The sequence below is a fragment of the Cnephaeus nilssonii genome (genome assembly GCF_951640355.1).
Source record: "Cnephaeus nilssonii genome assembly, chromosome: 19".
In the NCBI taxonomy this organism is placed as follows: Eukaryota; Metazoa; Chordata; class Mammalia; order Chiroptera; family Vespertilionidae; genus Cnephaeus; species Cnephaeus nilssonii.
The window spans coordinates 41,891,034-41,906,767 of record NC_137090.1 but is presented as its reverse complement, the minus strand read 5'-3'; the positions used below and the strand labels follow the sequence as shown (position 1 = coordinate 41,906,767).

Here is a 15,734-nt window from a genome sequence, read left to right as displayed (position 1 = left end):
ACTTTCAAACGCATCCAGAATCCAACCACTGTTTTTCACCTCGTGCTACCACCCGCACTGGACCCACCCTCATCTCTCACCGGGATTATTGTGAACCCTTCCAATACTTGTCAACGCCTCCGCTACCATGGGCCACAGTTAGGCCAGCAATCAGAATGAGCTTAAACACATGTCAGTCACATCATGGGACGCCTCACTCAAACTCATCCCAGGGCGCTCAGAAAGCAGGTCAGAGTGCCAGGGTCTCCCACAGAGCCCTGCAGGGTCCAGCCCTAATGCTCCCTGGCCTAACCTCCTATTGCTTCGCTTCCCCCTTCACTCCAGCCACAGAGGCCTCCTTGCTCCTTGTGGAACACATCAGACATGCTGCCCAAATAGTGTGCAACTTGCACTCATCAACTCCTTCCCTGCTGAACACTCTTTCTCTATTGGCTAAACCCCTAACCTCCTTTAAGTTTTCACTAAAACATCACCTTGTCATAAAGCCCATTCCAACCTTCCCATCTCTTTCCCTCCCATCTTAGTTAAAACACATCACATTCAAATACTCTCTATACTTGACTTGTTTGTGATGTTTCTTGATTATTGTTTGTCTGTTGCTGGAATATGAGCCCCACAAGGAGAGGAATTGTATTCGGGTTTTGGTCACTAATATATCGAAGCACTGAAAACAATGGCCAGCACACAGTAGGTCTTCAATAACTATTTGTTGAATGAGTGAATGACAATAATGTCACCTGGCACGGTGTTCTCCACATCAGCCATAATTGCTCTGGGCTGGGGATGCATGAACAAAGGAGACACAGCTCCAAGTCTAGCAGGTGGGGGAGATGTGCACATACACGTGTCACCAAGTGCTAAGGAATCTAAGAGGCCTCAGAAAGGCGGGGGGGCATTGCACTTCAGGGAGTAGTCAGAAGAATTTTCTAGAAGAATGAAAGTTTCAAGCTGAGGATTAAAGTTGGGTTTATAGACAGAAAAGTGTGGGCAAAGGCACCAGGTGGGAATGGCTGTGCAGGTGTAGGAGCCTGGGAGTTGTTTATTTGGCAGGAGTGTAGATGGGAGAAAATGCTAGAGAGGTCAGCGGGGCCATGCTATGGAAGGTCTTGAGCACCATTTAGTGGTGTTGGTGATGAGCCAACATAATCCGATGTGCATTTGAAAAAACTCTGTGAAGGTGGCTGGAAGGGGGCCAGACCTGAGGCAGGGGACCAGTGAGGATGGGGAGCAATGGCTGAGAGCAAAGATGAGCAGTGGGGGGGGGGGGTAGAGGGGCCAGGGGACTTGGCTACTAGCCAGATGAGGGATGTTAAGGGGGTCAGGTGGAATGAGGGATGGTTTTCTCTCCTCTATTTCCCACTCCTCTCTGTCCCTCAATACTCACTTCCTCTGATGACAAGTCTTGACTGTTCTATCACCAGTATTTTTAAAACTCCTTGCTGTTCTCTCCAACCTCCTGCCTTTGCCTGAATCTATACCCTCACCATCTCTTTTTCTGAACCACTGAAGTAGCTTTGGCTCCCTGACCCCCTCCATGCCTCAGTCCAACAGCCACCGGCTACCAACATCATCTCCCCACACCACACATCTCATGTCCTTCTCATGCCTTAACACCTTCAGCAGCTCCACATAATCTTCTCTACAGAGGAAACTTAAAACCCTTAGTGTAGCATACAGTTTCCTGCTTCATCCTCAGTCTTATGTGCCCTTGCAGCCTGTGTCCACTGCTACAACCTGTATCCACCCTCACTCAGGCTCCCTTCTCACAGTACAATGCTCCCCCCTAATCTTATCTCACAAGAATGCTTGTCCATCCCTACTTCTCTAACCCCCTCCGCTGGCTCCACATTTTCCTTTTACTGCAAGAACCCATTTGGATTCTTAAGATTTAACGCACAAAAGGTTGAGTGGAAAAGCAACTTCTCACCTTTTGTAATTCACATTTCCCTTAGCACATTCTAGAAGCCCACACTCATTTTTTTAAGCCTTAACTCCACTTCTTTGTAAGTTTGAATTTGTGATCACTTTTTCGCTTCAAGTGAATGACCTCTGTTTTTAGCTCTCGGGAAGGAACAGGTAAATGGTGTAGCTGGTGGTGGTGGTCTGCTCCACGTGCCCTTGAGGAGACCACCCACAATTGGGGCCTTAAAGACCTGGGGGGGGGGGTCCAAGGAGCTGGACTCAGTCTCAGTCTCAGCTCCCATTGACGAAGCACCTACTGTGTGGCTGGCTTGGTGCGTGCCTTCTCACTTACTCCTCAGGATGAACTTAAGAGTTGGCTATTACAGACAAAACCACAGCTCCGAGGGCTCTGGCAATTTGTCAAAAGTCTGAGTGTAGAATAGAGGGAGGGGGTCTAACCTTAGAGCTCCTGACTCCCTGTCCAGTGATCTTCACTCATCACTGAGCTGAATCCTCGGGTCCAGCAAGCTCTCTAGCGTCTTTCCTTTCACCTTCCCTGGAGCCTCACATCCTCATGTCTCCTGGGCTAATTCCAGACGACAGTTTCATGAGCGCTCCCACCCAGAAATGCGTCTTCCTTGAAAACTCCCTCTTTTCACCAGAAGCCTCAAAAAGTTGAAACCAAATTTTAACTGATGTGACCATTTCCTGGGCTGAAATTCAATACAAAATATCACCATCTCGCCTTCTCAGAAACCCATTCTCACTTTGTTTTGCCTGGAATTTTGTAACTGCTCATGTTTCTTGAGAATAGTCCTCAAGATTTCACCTGTGCTTAGATTTGTCCATGGTCTTTGGTCAAAGGCTAAAGAGTTCTAACCAGTCATTGTTCCTCCCTCCTTCCAGTGAAAAAAGCAAGAGGCTGCTTGCTGGGGCAGGTGGGGTGGGATAGCATCCTGACATCCTAAATGGTAGTCACTTCCTTTAAACAGGACCAGGGCAAGCTGAGGGTTAAACTCTCCATCCAAGTCCTGTGAGGCTTAAAAACACCAGTTCAATAGCACTTCCTCCCAATGCTATTGCCAGGGTGGTTTTGATGTTGGACAAGCCGAGGTTGCATGGATGTGAGCATCCCATCTTTCTCCCCCACCTCTTCCTCCTCTGCAGGATAGTGATAATTCTGACCCTCACTGCAGCAAATTCTGCGGAAGCCGGGCCTGGACCCTATCATTTCAAAGAAAAGAGGACAATTATATTAATAGAACATCCAGCACAGAATTGCAGGAAGACAGAAGAAGCAGAGAGAAGAAGGAACCTGGATCACCGACAGGAAACCTTAGAAGGAAACCTTTTGTGGGAGAAGAAGACTTGAGAAAAGCACTTGGTTGGAGCCCTTTCTCTCACTGCTCCCTGGCTGGTCTACCAGGAGGACCGGCCTTTAAGGAAACTGCCAGGAATCGGTGAAATGAGACATTACCTTCACTCCACCAAGGTAAGTATGAAGGGCAGGGAACGGAGACATTTCCCGGAGAAGAATGAGGCCAGCATACATACCGATCAAAGGTTCCATTACAAAATATGCCTGCGGAGAGAAGAAGGGAGGAATGAACTACAGTGGTGGAGCATCAGGCCCACTGATGGAGAGGAGAGGCACTGGGAGACCGGAGCCCACCTTCCTGGCATCAGAAGCTGTAGTCACCTGCACAGGGACCAGCATGGGCATCCCACTCTCCAGGAAGGTCAAGGATGAGGAGCAATATGCAGACAGAATGCTTAATGCAGCCAAGCACTGTGGCTTTGTCTCGCCAGCCTGACCTCTGACAGTGGTCTCATCAATTACGTCAATGTGTACGTCACGCTGACTTCGGTTTACTTTACATGAACTGACTCCCACAGAAACTCAGGGTCAGGAGGACACTTGGAGATTCAGCCAGCACCTTATGTTCCATAACTTACTAAATACTTGTCAAAACTTCACCAGTTAGATCCTGGAACACCCTTACTGTGAAATGGGCAAAGGACCAGTAGATGTAAGGGCATCTGCGGAACTGAAGTTTCTTGTCAGTCATAGTTCTCCATTTGAATACTAACCTGTAGATTTCTATGAAATATTTGGGCCATGTCAGGCTCAGGGGATGATGTACACCGCAGTGCTTGGTGCTGAGAGGCTACAGACAGAAGCTCAGGCTCATAGGCCTCCTGGAATCAATTGAAGGGGTTTCAGGATGGATCCCAAAGGTCTATTTTGCAGGCTCCTCATTTCTGAGAACCAAGCACCATCCCCCACCATCTGCTCCTGGCTAGGCTAGATCTCAGGGTGAACAGCCAGGTTACTGGCTTCGGGATCCTGCAAGCGCAGATCTGCTAGGTATGAGCTGGCTCAGGCACCTCGCGGACCTGGCTGCCAGGGGTCAGCACCCCATCTGGGTGAGGCGGTGCTGAGCTGCTCAGAGTGGGGCTCCAGTTGGAGAGCACCTGCTCCACTTTGACCTCAGAAAGCAGTATTCCCCAAAGTGGGAGATGCTTCCTGTAACCCGTCAAGCCTCGACTGCTGCCTGCCTGGGCTGAAGGAATCGGTCCAGGGAGAAGGGGGTGGCTTGCAGGTTGGCACTGCCTTTGGGTCAGGAAAATGAACAGAGTTTACCGTGTCTGTCAGCCTCCAGGGCCAGAATGAAATGATCGGCAGGAAGCCCAGAAAACAAGGAGCTTTCAGCCACGGTCCCCAGCGCTCAGAGGCAGTGAGCCAATGCTCATTATTTTTATTTTTTCTTAAAAAAGTAAAAAATCTGGACACACCCAACAAGTCAGTATGTGGGCAGGAGAGGCCGTGGACTGACCAAGCTACTAGCAAACCTGAACCTGAACCTGGTGCAGACCTGGATAAAAGAAATGCTGGCCGTAACCGGTTTGGCTCAGTGGATAGAGCATCGGCCTGCAGACTGAAGGGTCCCAGGTTTGATTCCGGTCAAGGGCGTGTACCTTGGTTGCGGGCACATCCCCAGTAGGAGGTGTTCAGAAGGCAACTGATTAATGTTTCTCTCTCATCGATGTTTCTAGTTCTCTATCCCTCTCCCTTCCTCTCTGTAAAAAATCAATAAAACATATTTTTTTAAAAAGAAAGAAATGCTGTGACTCAGTTCCCACCTGAGACTGAGGACCCCCAGCCCACCCAGCACACACTCAGGAGATTCCCTGGTTAATCTATGACAGTTGCCCAAGTGATGTGATTGGGTGGTGAGTGTGCTGTGACAGATGGCTTTTATCAAAGATGCCACAAGTGTATGTATCCCATCTCACATGCCCTTTTACTGTGAGAGGTGGAGGTTCCTCCCTGGAACCTGTGTAAGCCTTTGTAACCGTCTGACCAACCGAACATGGCAGAAGGGATTTCTGAAGTTGGGTCATAAAATGAGACCTGACCTGTGGTCATGCTTGCCCTTAGAACCCAGCCAATGTGCTGTGAGGAAGCCCAGGCCACATGGAGAGGCCACGTGGAACTTTTCTGGCCCACATTCCCAGCTCGACTCTCAGCTGAGAGCCAGTGCCAACCCACAGACATGGGTGTGAACGAGACTTCAGATTATTTCACCCCAGCCTCTGAGTCTTCCAACCACACTCCAGACGTTGTAGACCAGAACTAAGCCATCCCCAATGTGCTCAGCCTGAGACATAGCAAGTGAGGATTATTATTGTTTAAAGACACTAAGCTTTGGGACCATTTGTTACACAGTCATAAATAACTAATACGTGTGCTTACCAGAAGGTTCTTTGAGTAAGTCTCTCAGGCACTTCTCTTTGTACTGAGCCCACTTTCGAGTTGTCTCCTCAAGGAGAGATCCTGTAACCTGAGCAGAAAACACTGTGTTGACCCCTATTTAGCTGCAAGCACAGAGGTGGTTTTGTCAGCATCTCATACCATGATTCTCAAACCTTCCACCCATCATGGCCTGCACCAAGAAATAGAATTTGTTTGGCATCTTATGTCCTATTTAAAAGATACATATGAATTTTACATTTACTCCATAATTTAATCATGGTGGTTTCAATACAGCTATGAAAGGTTTTCTTTTTTCAAAGTCTTTAAGAAAGGCTTACATTTCAAGAGGATGCAATATGCTCATCCTGAATTTTCATACAAAGACCATGTGGATGTCAAAGAGAGGGGCAGCACACTCAATCGTGTGTCAGAGAAGGGCCAGAGGAGTTGCAGGGGTCTGCACCCCAGCCTCAGTGTCCACCTCACCCCATCCCAGCCCACCTCGGTGCCTGAGGGTTCAGAGTCAAAGACATTGGGCAGATAGATGCTCTGTTACTAAAGGCTTTGGGATTTTTTTTTTCTTTCTGACATTAAACTATCTCATCCCATAGAACCTTAGTTATACAGAATATACTTTTTTGGCCTTCTTGGTGATTGGATTGTCTAACAACTTCTAATTGTGTACCACTTCTTTTGCCTTTAAAGGGGGATTTTCCTTCTTCGATTTACTCATTTTTATTGAGTAGTTGTTGTGTGCCAGGTTTTGTATCAGGGAGGAATCGAAGGTGAAACAAAATGAGTAAGACACTCTCTCTGCCCTAAAGGACTTAGAAGCTGCTAAAGATAAGACAACCACAGTGGACCCTTGAACAACACAGGCTTAGGGTTCTGACACCACACCCCATGCAGTCAGAAATCCATGTACAACTTTTGATTTCCCCAAAACTTAGCTGTCCCCTGGTGTCTGCAGGGGACTGGTTCCAGGACCCCCTGCAGATGCCAAACTCTGCAGTTGTTCAAGTCCCCTAAATAAAATGGTGCGGATCAATGCATATAGCCGGCCCTCCACATCCTCAGACTCACAACTGCAGATCAAAACAGTCCAGGTACTTATTTTTTAAATCCACATATAAATGGATCCATGCAGTTCAAACCCACAGTGTTCAAGGGACGACTGTATATATTGGCTGGCATACAAAGTCAAGTGACATTCTTACCCTGTCATCCTCTGCTTCCAAACTTGTTCTTTGCCTAGTGGCTCAGTGCTGGCACCGTTGTCGTCTCAGTCACAAACCAGAAACCAGGAGCTGTCCTCTGCTTTTCTCCCTCACCTCCACATTCTGTCCTCCTACATGTCTGTCCAACCCTGCCTCCCATTGCCTCCACCTCTGGCCTGGTGCCACTGTCTCCCCTTCCCACTGTTCCAGCAACAGGTCCACAGGGCAGACTGAGCACAGAGCTCAGCCACCCAGTCCCAAGTCTCTCAACCCCAGTCCTGCTCTTCCACGACTTCGCATCTTTGCACTTCCCACAGGCACTTCCTCCCACCCTCGTCTTCACCTGGCTCGCTCTCTACTCATCTCTCAGCTCCACTCAAGCTTAGTGAGTCCTGGCCATACTGACCACCTCTCTCACTGAAGTCTTGAGCTGGTAAGCCTCCTTTCCAGTGTTTTTTGACCCCACACATGACTGAGTCCTATGGCCAATCACATTGTACTGCCATCGGCGAGTGACTTGTCCATCGCTTTCACTACCCCATACATTCTGTGAGGGCTAAGATATGCCTTTCATCTCTGAGGACAAGGCCCTAGCACAGGGCTGGAGTTATTGTCCTCATTCTCCCACTAAAGAAACTGAGGCACAGTTGTGGAGTGAGGCGGGGCAGGGGGACGTGAACATGGAATCTGGGCTAAGATCAACCCGGTAATCAGTTGGCTTTGAGGCTTTGTCACCTCTCATATGGATTACCAAACTCACGTGCTCTCTTGGCCGGGTAGAAAACCTGAAAGAATGACGTAGACAGGTACAACAATAGGGAGTGAGGAGCCACTGTACATTGGGCAGATACTCCACCTAAAGGTATTCAAACACACACACACCCTGAACAAAACAAAACCAACAAGAAAAAACAACAACCCATAGAACAAATGAAACAAACAAACAAAAAACACAACTCTTATGAGCTTAACCGGTAGCCAGTTTTCACTTCCTGAGTAATTAGTCCAATCTATACCCGCCCTCTGCCCAGCTTGCCCCACCCCCCAATATTATAGCACTCATGATCCCGTGTGTGAGTAGTTCTGTGCATTTCTTTCAGAGAATCACGGCCAACTTTTTGAAATACAAATATGGTCATTATTAGACTAGACCAGTGATGGAGAACCTATGACACGCGTGTCAGCACTGACACGCGTAGCCATTTCTGATGACACACGGCCGCTGAGGTGGCCGCATGCCGAGGATGAAACATTTGTGAAATAATGTTTTTTCCTCAAAGTGACACACTACCCGAGTTATGCTCAGTTTTTTGGCGAAGTTTGACACACCAAGCTCAAAAGGTTGCCCATCACTGGACTAGACGGTCCCAAACTTTCTCAATTTCTGTTGCTTTTGGTGTCTCAATAATTATTCCACAGCACCCTTATGCTGAAAGAAATATCTAAAGTCCCACTTATTAAGCAGGTACGTCCAAACAGCTTAGTAAGTACTTACATCCTAACAACTTAGTGCCCACTGGGGATCGCACAACTTCTCAAACCTACGACTCAGACCGGACACCGCCACCTTGGTTCCTCATTGACTTTTGTGCAGTACTTGCTTTTTATGACAGCAACTTCAGAAAACCCAGCTTTGCACAAACACAACGTCATCGAAAGGAATGCAGCATGATATAATGTTGAAACCATGAACTACTTCGAGCTAGTAATTCACACAGCGTCTGGCAGATGTCACTGCTTCCCTCGAAAAATTGAAATATCTTACAGCACCCCTGTGAACTCACAGCAGTGCCCCGGGGCACCTTAGCACACCATTTGGGAACCCTGGGATTAGCCAATAAATAATGATGATGGTGATATTGATGATGAAATAATTGGCATGTATCCCTTGGTTTCCGTTCTTAATGAGTTTTGAATCTCCATTAGTAATATATCTCTCTGTGAATGGCCCAAGAGGCAAGATGAAAGTTTATTAACACATTAGGATGTTTTGCATCCTAATGGGACCACAAGTAACTCTATATTGTTTTTACAAGTTTAGCAGAGAAGTTGATAAATAAATTGTAAACTTCCAGAATCTTCCAAGCCACAAAAGTAAGAACTTAAAGGGCTGTGTGTGTTCTTGGGGACCTCCCTGGGACCTGGCTGAGGAAGAGACAGTAAAATCAGTCCTTTATGTGAGATGTCCCTGGATTAACACTCCCCCACCCCCTGCTCTTTGCCAGGACTAATGGCCATGCTCAAAAACAGAAAAGAAGACAAACCATAAGAAACACTAAAACACTGAATTTGGTCAGTCTAGGAGAGCCAGACAAACTCTGACTGTCTCCCCAGTGCATGTCCTAAGACACAAGAGGCAAATCCAAGTTCAATCACAGCCAGGTCCAAACAGTAACGAGGAAAGGAGGTACACGAGTGATGATTCTTCTGGAAAAGTCCAGCTCAAGTCTGATTCCTCTTTTTCTTGCTTAGGTAACAGCATCAATGACTAATTTGGCTGATAAGGGATTCAGGGAAACGTAATATTCTTCTGTTGACTTGCTTTAAATACATCTTCTAATATTATTTGTTACAGAAGGAATATATGTCATTGTAAATAAAATTACAGATAAGCAAAAAGGGAGAATATAAAATCCCAACCTTATTACTCAGAAGTTATCATCTCTGCACACGGCATCCTTGTTCTTCTTTTTTTATTTTAACCAAAAAAGAAATTGTGTTGTTCTGGGCTTCGCTGGAAGATATATTCTTCTAAAACACCATTTTAACAGCTACGATCATTTTCTGGGGATGAATGTGGTATAATTTATTTTTAAATTCTCTAGCTTTGGACATCTATGTTGCTTTAGCTGTTCGCTAATATAAATGATGCTGTAATGAAAATCCTCAGAGTTAAACACTTGAGCACATCTTTATTAGGAGAAATTATTTGAGTTGGAATTTCTGGGTCATAAATATACGTTTTTAGAGGGTTTGATAACGTACCACCAAACTATCATCCTTGCCAAAAAATTTTTTTGACCTGAAAATATGTACCTTTTTACAATCCCATCAGCCATGTGTGAAAGAGCCACAAACTCACTTCTTGAATAGTCTTAAAGAGTTTGTGTTTCGATGCCCAAAGCAACTGCTAATTAGCTTAAATGAGTTGTGAGGAGGGGGAGGAAGAAGGGGGCGACAGAATTATCTCTCTACTTGAATTTAGAAACAAAACTATCCCTGAGAATTTCTCATTGCGTGGATTTTTATAAAGACTTCCTGCCAGAAAACACACCATGGTCATTTATAATCCACGCAGGGAGAGCATCTTATGCTCAAAAATAAAATTCAGCATGGAAGTCTGCACCATGCCTTGTAATGTAAACATGTGGAGAAGAATATGGGCTTTGAGACAGAACCAGGAGGAGGGCCATCAGGATGATAGACACACTGCCGGACAGACAGAGGGAAGAGGCTCTGAAAACAGACTGGGTGGCGGAGGGGGGCGGGAACATGCTAACAGGCACATGAGTGATTATGAACGTTGGGCGAAGGGGCGGCTTTGTCAGTGTCATAAGCCGGCCTGAGGCCCCGCAGAGTCTGCTGTTTTAACATATAAATATCCGTATGCCAGCAGCTTGCAAGGGATGCTGGGGGAGAAAGGGCGCATTTCCTCAAGCACACAATGGCCTCATGGCTCACAAGCTACATGATCACCGGTGATCACTTAACTCCTGTGAATCTTCATCTCCCCATCTGTAAAATGGGTTCAGTAATCATCCTTTCTCAGAGGCTCGGTGTGGGTTTGAGCAAGGTGATTTATGATAAGTGTAAGTTCAGCAGTGCCTGGCACCTCGTAGGCCGTCAGTGCATAGCTGTGGGTAGAAGGTGAAGAAAACTAGATAATTAGCTGAATCTATTCAGTTTTACTGTGAGATAGAGAACTGAAGCAAGGGTCAGGGTTCTGTGTCAACCTTCCCAATGGCCCTGTTAGAGGCAGGCCGCGGTCACCTGCCCCTTGGAAATGTTCTGGACACTGACCACGAGGCTGCCACCATGCAAGGCTTCCAGGAGACCATGGACGGGCTCGTGTCTACAGTCTGCTATGAGGGCCTGAAGTCAGCTTGGAGAGAACTGGGAGGCGCGAATTCGGTCGGGGTGTCCTGCCTGCTTGCTCCGGGGCTAGCACCAGAGAAAGCCTGGTCGGTGACCACATGAGAGCTGGTACACAGCCCGCCCTCTAGGGGGCAGCAGGGATTTAGGACTCGGAGGTGCCTATGGACCAAAGGAATAAGAGAACATTCCTCCAGGCCCCTCCTGTACTCAGATGAATGGAACTGGGTTCCTTCGCATGGCAGCCCAGGATAGCAATGGAACCTTGGAAAGGGAAGGAAGGAGCAAAGGTTCCCGCTACTTGGATGAGAATAAGACAAGCTACCAGAATGCCCGGCTAAAGAGAACGGTTACATACATTAGAATACTTCCTGGAAACCCTTCAGCCTCATGCCATGGAGCTACCTTTACTGACGTAGAAAAGCGTTCAACCTCCCCGAGACTCAGTTTCCTCATCTGTAAAATGGGATTAAAGAACTCCCCTCACAGGGCTGCTGAGAGCCTGGCACCGGACCTGCTGCATAGTAAGTGGTCAAAAAACGTTAGCCTGTGTTATCAGTGTATTTTGTTAAGAAAAAAAGCATATTGTGAGATAACAGCTATAATTAGGTCGTGTGTTGTTGTTTTTAAAAAAGAGATATAAGTAAGTGGTAGAAGTGTGAGCGCCAAAATGTGAATGAGGGTGAGCGCTGGGTGGTGGCATCACGGTGAGCTGCCGTCTGTATTTATCCCTCTTCGGATTTCATAAATTTACTTTTTAAACAATGGACATCCTATGTTTTTATAATGAGAAGGAAGGAAGGAAAGGAGGGGAAAAAGGAAAGAAAAGATTAAAAAAAATAGAGCTATCCATTCACCCTACACCCTCACAGGTGAGAGGATGGTAAAAGCAGACAGGAAGTTATATGCAGCGATTTTCAATGCTATTTAGAGTTCATACCGACGTGGGGAAAGCTTATACTAGGACGAAAAGGGGGGACCAGGATGCAATATGTCTTCTGCATCATCATCTCAGCTGTGTCAAAAATGCATAGAGAAAGGATTTGAGGAAAATCTGCCAAAATATTCACAGTGGTTGCCTCTGAATGCTGGGATTAGATTGTCTTTATACTGTCTTATATTTTCCAAATTGCCTACACGAGGCCTAGATTGCTTCTGTAATCAGAAAGAATGTACCACCAATAATAACAACAACAATAATAATAAAAACTGCTCTTACTTGCTTGACGGAAACCAGAAGCAGCAGAGCGAGGAAGGGCCGCGCAGGGGACTGGAGAGAGCGCTTCCCACGGGAGGGGAGAGAGCTGGCCCCCGGGGAGGCAGGGATGTGGGTGGGCAACGCGCGGACCCCCGGCCAGGGCCCCGCGGTCCTCCTCCCGGGCCCTATCCTGCTCGGTTCCGGCCTCATCTTCCTCGCGGCACTTTCACAAGGGCGGGCACATTAGTCTGACAGTCCACGATGTACCGCAGGCAGCCCCCTGTCGCATCCCTCCGTGTCCAGCGAGGAAATGTTTGCACAAAGTCTCTCCACACCACGTCAAGAGCGTCTGGACCCGGCTAGACCAATCTACTGACTCTCCAAAGTTTCTCATCAACCGTGGCTCAGCCCCGTCCGGCCCCCCCAGGCAGGGAGATTTTTCCCAGACCTCCCCCAGTCAGCTGTGTTTTCTGGGACGTCCTCTGCGGAGGCCCAGGAGGAAAAGCCAGGCGGCCCGCAGGTTCCACCCCCGAGGCCTGGCCGTGGCAGGCTCGGGTTCGAGCCGCGGAGGAACAGCCGGCAGAGAGGATGGGCCTCGAGCCAGTTCTGAGGTGGGCATCTGCATGATGGAGACGTGTTTTGCTAAGGCGTTAGCCTTGCCCAGACCGGGCTGAGCCCAGCCGCCGAGGTTGTCCAGGCCTCCTTGGGCCCTGTCTGTGCCAAGACGTCACAAGAAACAGCTGCCCGGCCCAGGAGAGCAGCTCCTGACCCAGGGTCTGAAGCAAACACCCAGTCAGTGACCCGAGTTCTGTCTACACAGTGGCAACGCAACACGCTGGGAAGTCAGCTACGCCCTCCCCCGCACTGCCCGCTTGTTCTGCACACATCACTCAGCGCACCTGGCAGACCTTGCCCTGGAATACGTGAGCCACCACTTACTCACGACCGCATGCGTGCTTCCCCATCACAGTTCACATTTACAGAAGCTTTCCACCCAACTTCCGATTTCATTCGTCCCCACGATACTCCTGGGAGGGCGTGATATTTCTCCACATGACAGCTGGGAAACTGAGGCTCACAGACGTCAGGTTGCTTGCCCAAGGCCACACAGCAAGTAAATGGCAGAGCCAAGATACTCCCCCAGGTCCTCTGACCAGTCACCTGGCCACAGCTGTTTGGTAAGTTGCCTTATCTTACCCTAACTCTCTAGGCAGCTCCATTTCTCTAGCGGTCTCATCACCGTGCCTCTGAAAGGCTCTGTGTGGCCCTTCTCACCTCACCTCTCCCAGCCCAGCCCCCAGCATCCCCCGCCACGCCCTCCCAGCCTCCGGGACTGGAGGCCCAGGGCACCACATCCTGACTGCATGAGATGCAGGGCAGCAGGAACGCATCTTGGTCAACTTATCTGAGTGAGTGAATGCTGAGCAGTTGGAGAGAAGCAGATGAGCAACCCTTCATAGAAATCCTTGCAAGCCTTCGAAACTGCGTGTGGCAAGGTTTTAATCCTTAGCAACGACTGCTCCTAATGAGCAAAGACCCCCCAAATGGACTCTTTAACGATGTGGCCTCTGGAACCAATGTGGCCATCTCTTGGGGACAACAGAGAGCAGGATGAAGTGACATAGAGGGAGAGGAGTGCCCACGTGGTGGGCTCCGGTCCTTTTGGTGTGGCTGTAGTTATTCTGCAACTGCCCCTTTAAGGCTGGCTTCCAAGTTGCATGCTGGCCAAGAACATGCCAGCTTGGTCAGAATCTTCTATCTAATCTCTTTTTCTCAAAAACATCCCTTTTTTTTTTTTCTTCAGAAGGTGGGGACACAGGCGACTTCCCCCATCCATCGGCGGATGCCATCTAGTGAGAAAACGTGGTAAGCCAGATGCTCACAGCTCCTGGGCTGCTGGCAGCAGGCCCCCCCCCCCCCCCCCCAGCCTTTAGCAGCACGACGACAGGGCAGAGCACTGCTATCAACCCACACGCCACTGCCTCTTCTCCCCCCGCCCGGCTGGTGCAGCCTCAGTAATAATACCTGAGCGTCTCCAGGAGGTGCCTCATATGTAATCAAGAACCCGTATGTTTCAGGCGCCACGAGGAATCTTCCCCGATGCTCCTGCCCTCGCTGCTCCATGAATGCCCTCGGCCCAACAAGCAGTGTGAGTCTCCCTCGCGTCACCGTCCTCCCTGCTGCAGGGCCCCTTGGTAAGGCCATGAGTGATGGGCCAAGGGCTCTGCCTGCAGCTCTAGAGCAGTGGTTCTCAACCTTTCTAATGCCGCGACCCTTTAACCCTTTGCACTCGCTTGCTTTTTTCTCGATTCCTTTATTCTACTCGGGATTTAATTTTTTAAATACCCCAGATTTTACAAAGCGCGGCAGTAGAATAAAAAACCGGAGTTTCTTTTCATACAAACTTATTTATTTGGATTTTTTTATATTTCAAATTATTGATACATTCAAAGAGTAATTTTAATCTCTATAATTTTTCATGGTGTGGTATTTTTTGAAACATTCATCCACATGAAGACCTGGTTTACATTCACATGTTTCGCAAATATAAATCGTCTCTCTTCTTCCTCCTTTGATTTTTCTGTTAGAACAAACAACACAATCTTTGTGTTTTTTGTTAGGGTGAGGTGTGATTATATGGAGCTTTCCATCTAAACGTTGCTCTAAGTTAGTGGATAATAATCTACCCCTGGAAGTTAGTGTACCATCTCTGAATTCTCCAACAAGATCATGTACTAGTTTCCTAATAAATTGCACGTGCGTTATCGGTTTTTCATTTTTTTCTTTTTTGGCATTCTTTGTACAATATATAGGAATTTACAACACTGACCTCAAGCCCCCAGAAAAACAATTTACGCCACCATTTTAGAGTCTTCCTCATAATACAGTATGTGCCTGTGTAGTGATCAGCTATATCAACACCCCCCATAAACTTTGTATAGTTGGTCACGACCTTGGGTTTGAGAACTATTTCCTTCCCACCACCACGCACTCTCCTTTCCACAGACTCAGTCTCTGAAGTGTCCCATGTACTGAGCATTGTGACTGTCCTCTTGTCTTTCCACGCAAGAAGCATTACATTTTCATCCCTGAAAGCCACTATCTCTCCTTTCATTAGCTTTGGATGTTTGATAACAGGTGGATTATCTTTCCTATTGGGCATTATTGTCCCTGTCAAGTGTGTTTTTTCCTTGAACAATTCCTTTGCAAGAGTGACACTAGTGTAATACCTGTCAGTGAAGAAATGGTAACTTTGAGAACCAGGTACTGAGTTCTTCAATCTTTCATGAAGCTCTAAAACTATTCTGCTAGTAAAAGGGAGATCAGGTCTCACCAACGTTTCAGATGTTATTCCTCCATAATAAGGGACAAATGAATGTACGTAACCACATTTTGAATCTGAGAGGACATATAAACGAATACACCATTTTGTTGGCTTTTTAGGATTATATGTGATGAAGTGTATCTTTCCCTTGAAACCAACAACAGCCTCATCAACAGCAATCTCTCTTCCAAGACAGAATCTCTCCCTAAATTTCATTTCAAGGTATGACAAGAAGCAGTTTAC

General features: G+C 47.6%; 1 protein-coding gene across 1 annotated transcript in view; it reads right to left on the bottom strand.

Moving 5' to 3' along the window:
- GLP2R (glucagon like peptide 2 receptor) overlaps positions 1-12,560 on the bottom strand; it is a gene marked incomplete at both ends in the record, with an annotated part of 47,989 nt that extends 35,429 nt beyond the window's left edge. The window contains 5 exon segments of the mRNA XM_079799159.1: positions 3,380-3,484; positions 5,660-5,747; positions 12,188-12,409; positions 12,413-12,502; positions 12,504-12,560. Of these exon segments, the coding sequence (XP_079655285.1) occupies positions 3,380-3,484; positions 5,660-5,747; positions 12,188-12,409; positions 12,413-12,502; positions 12,504-12,560 (562 nt within the window).
- Between the last annotated feature and the right edge of the window lie 3,174 nt (positions 12,561-15,734).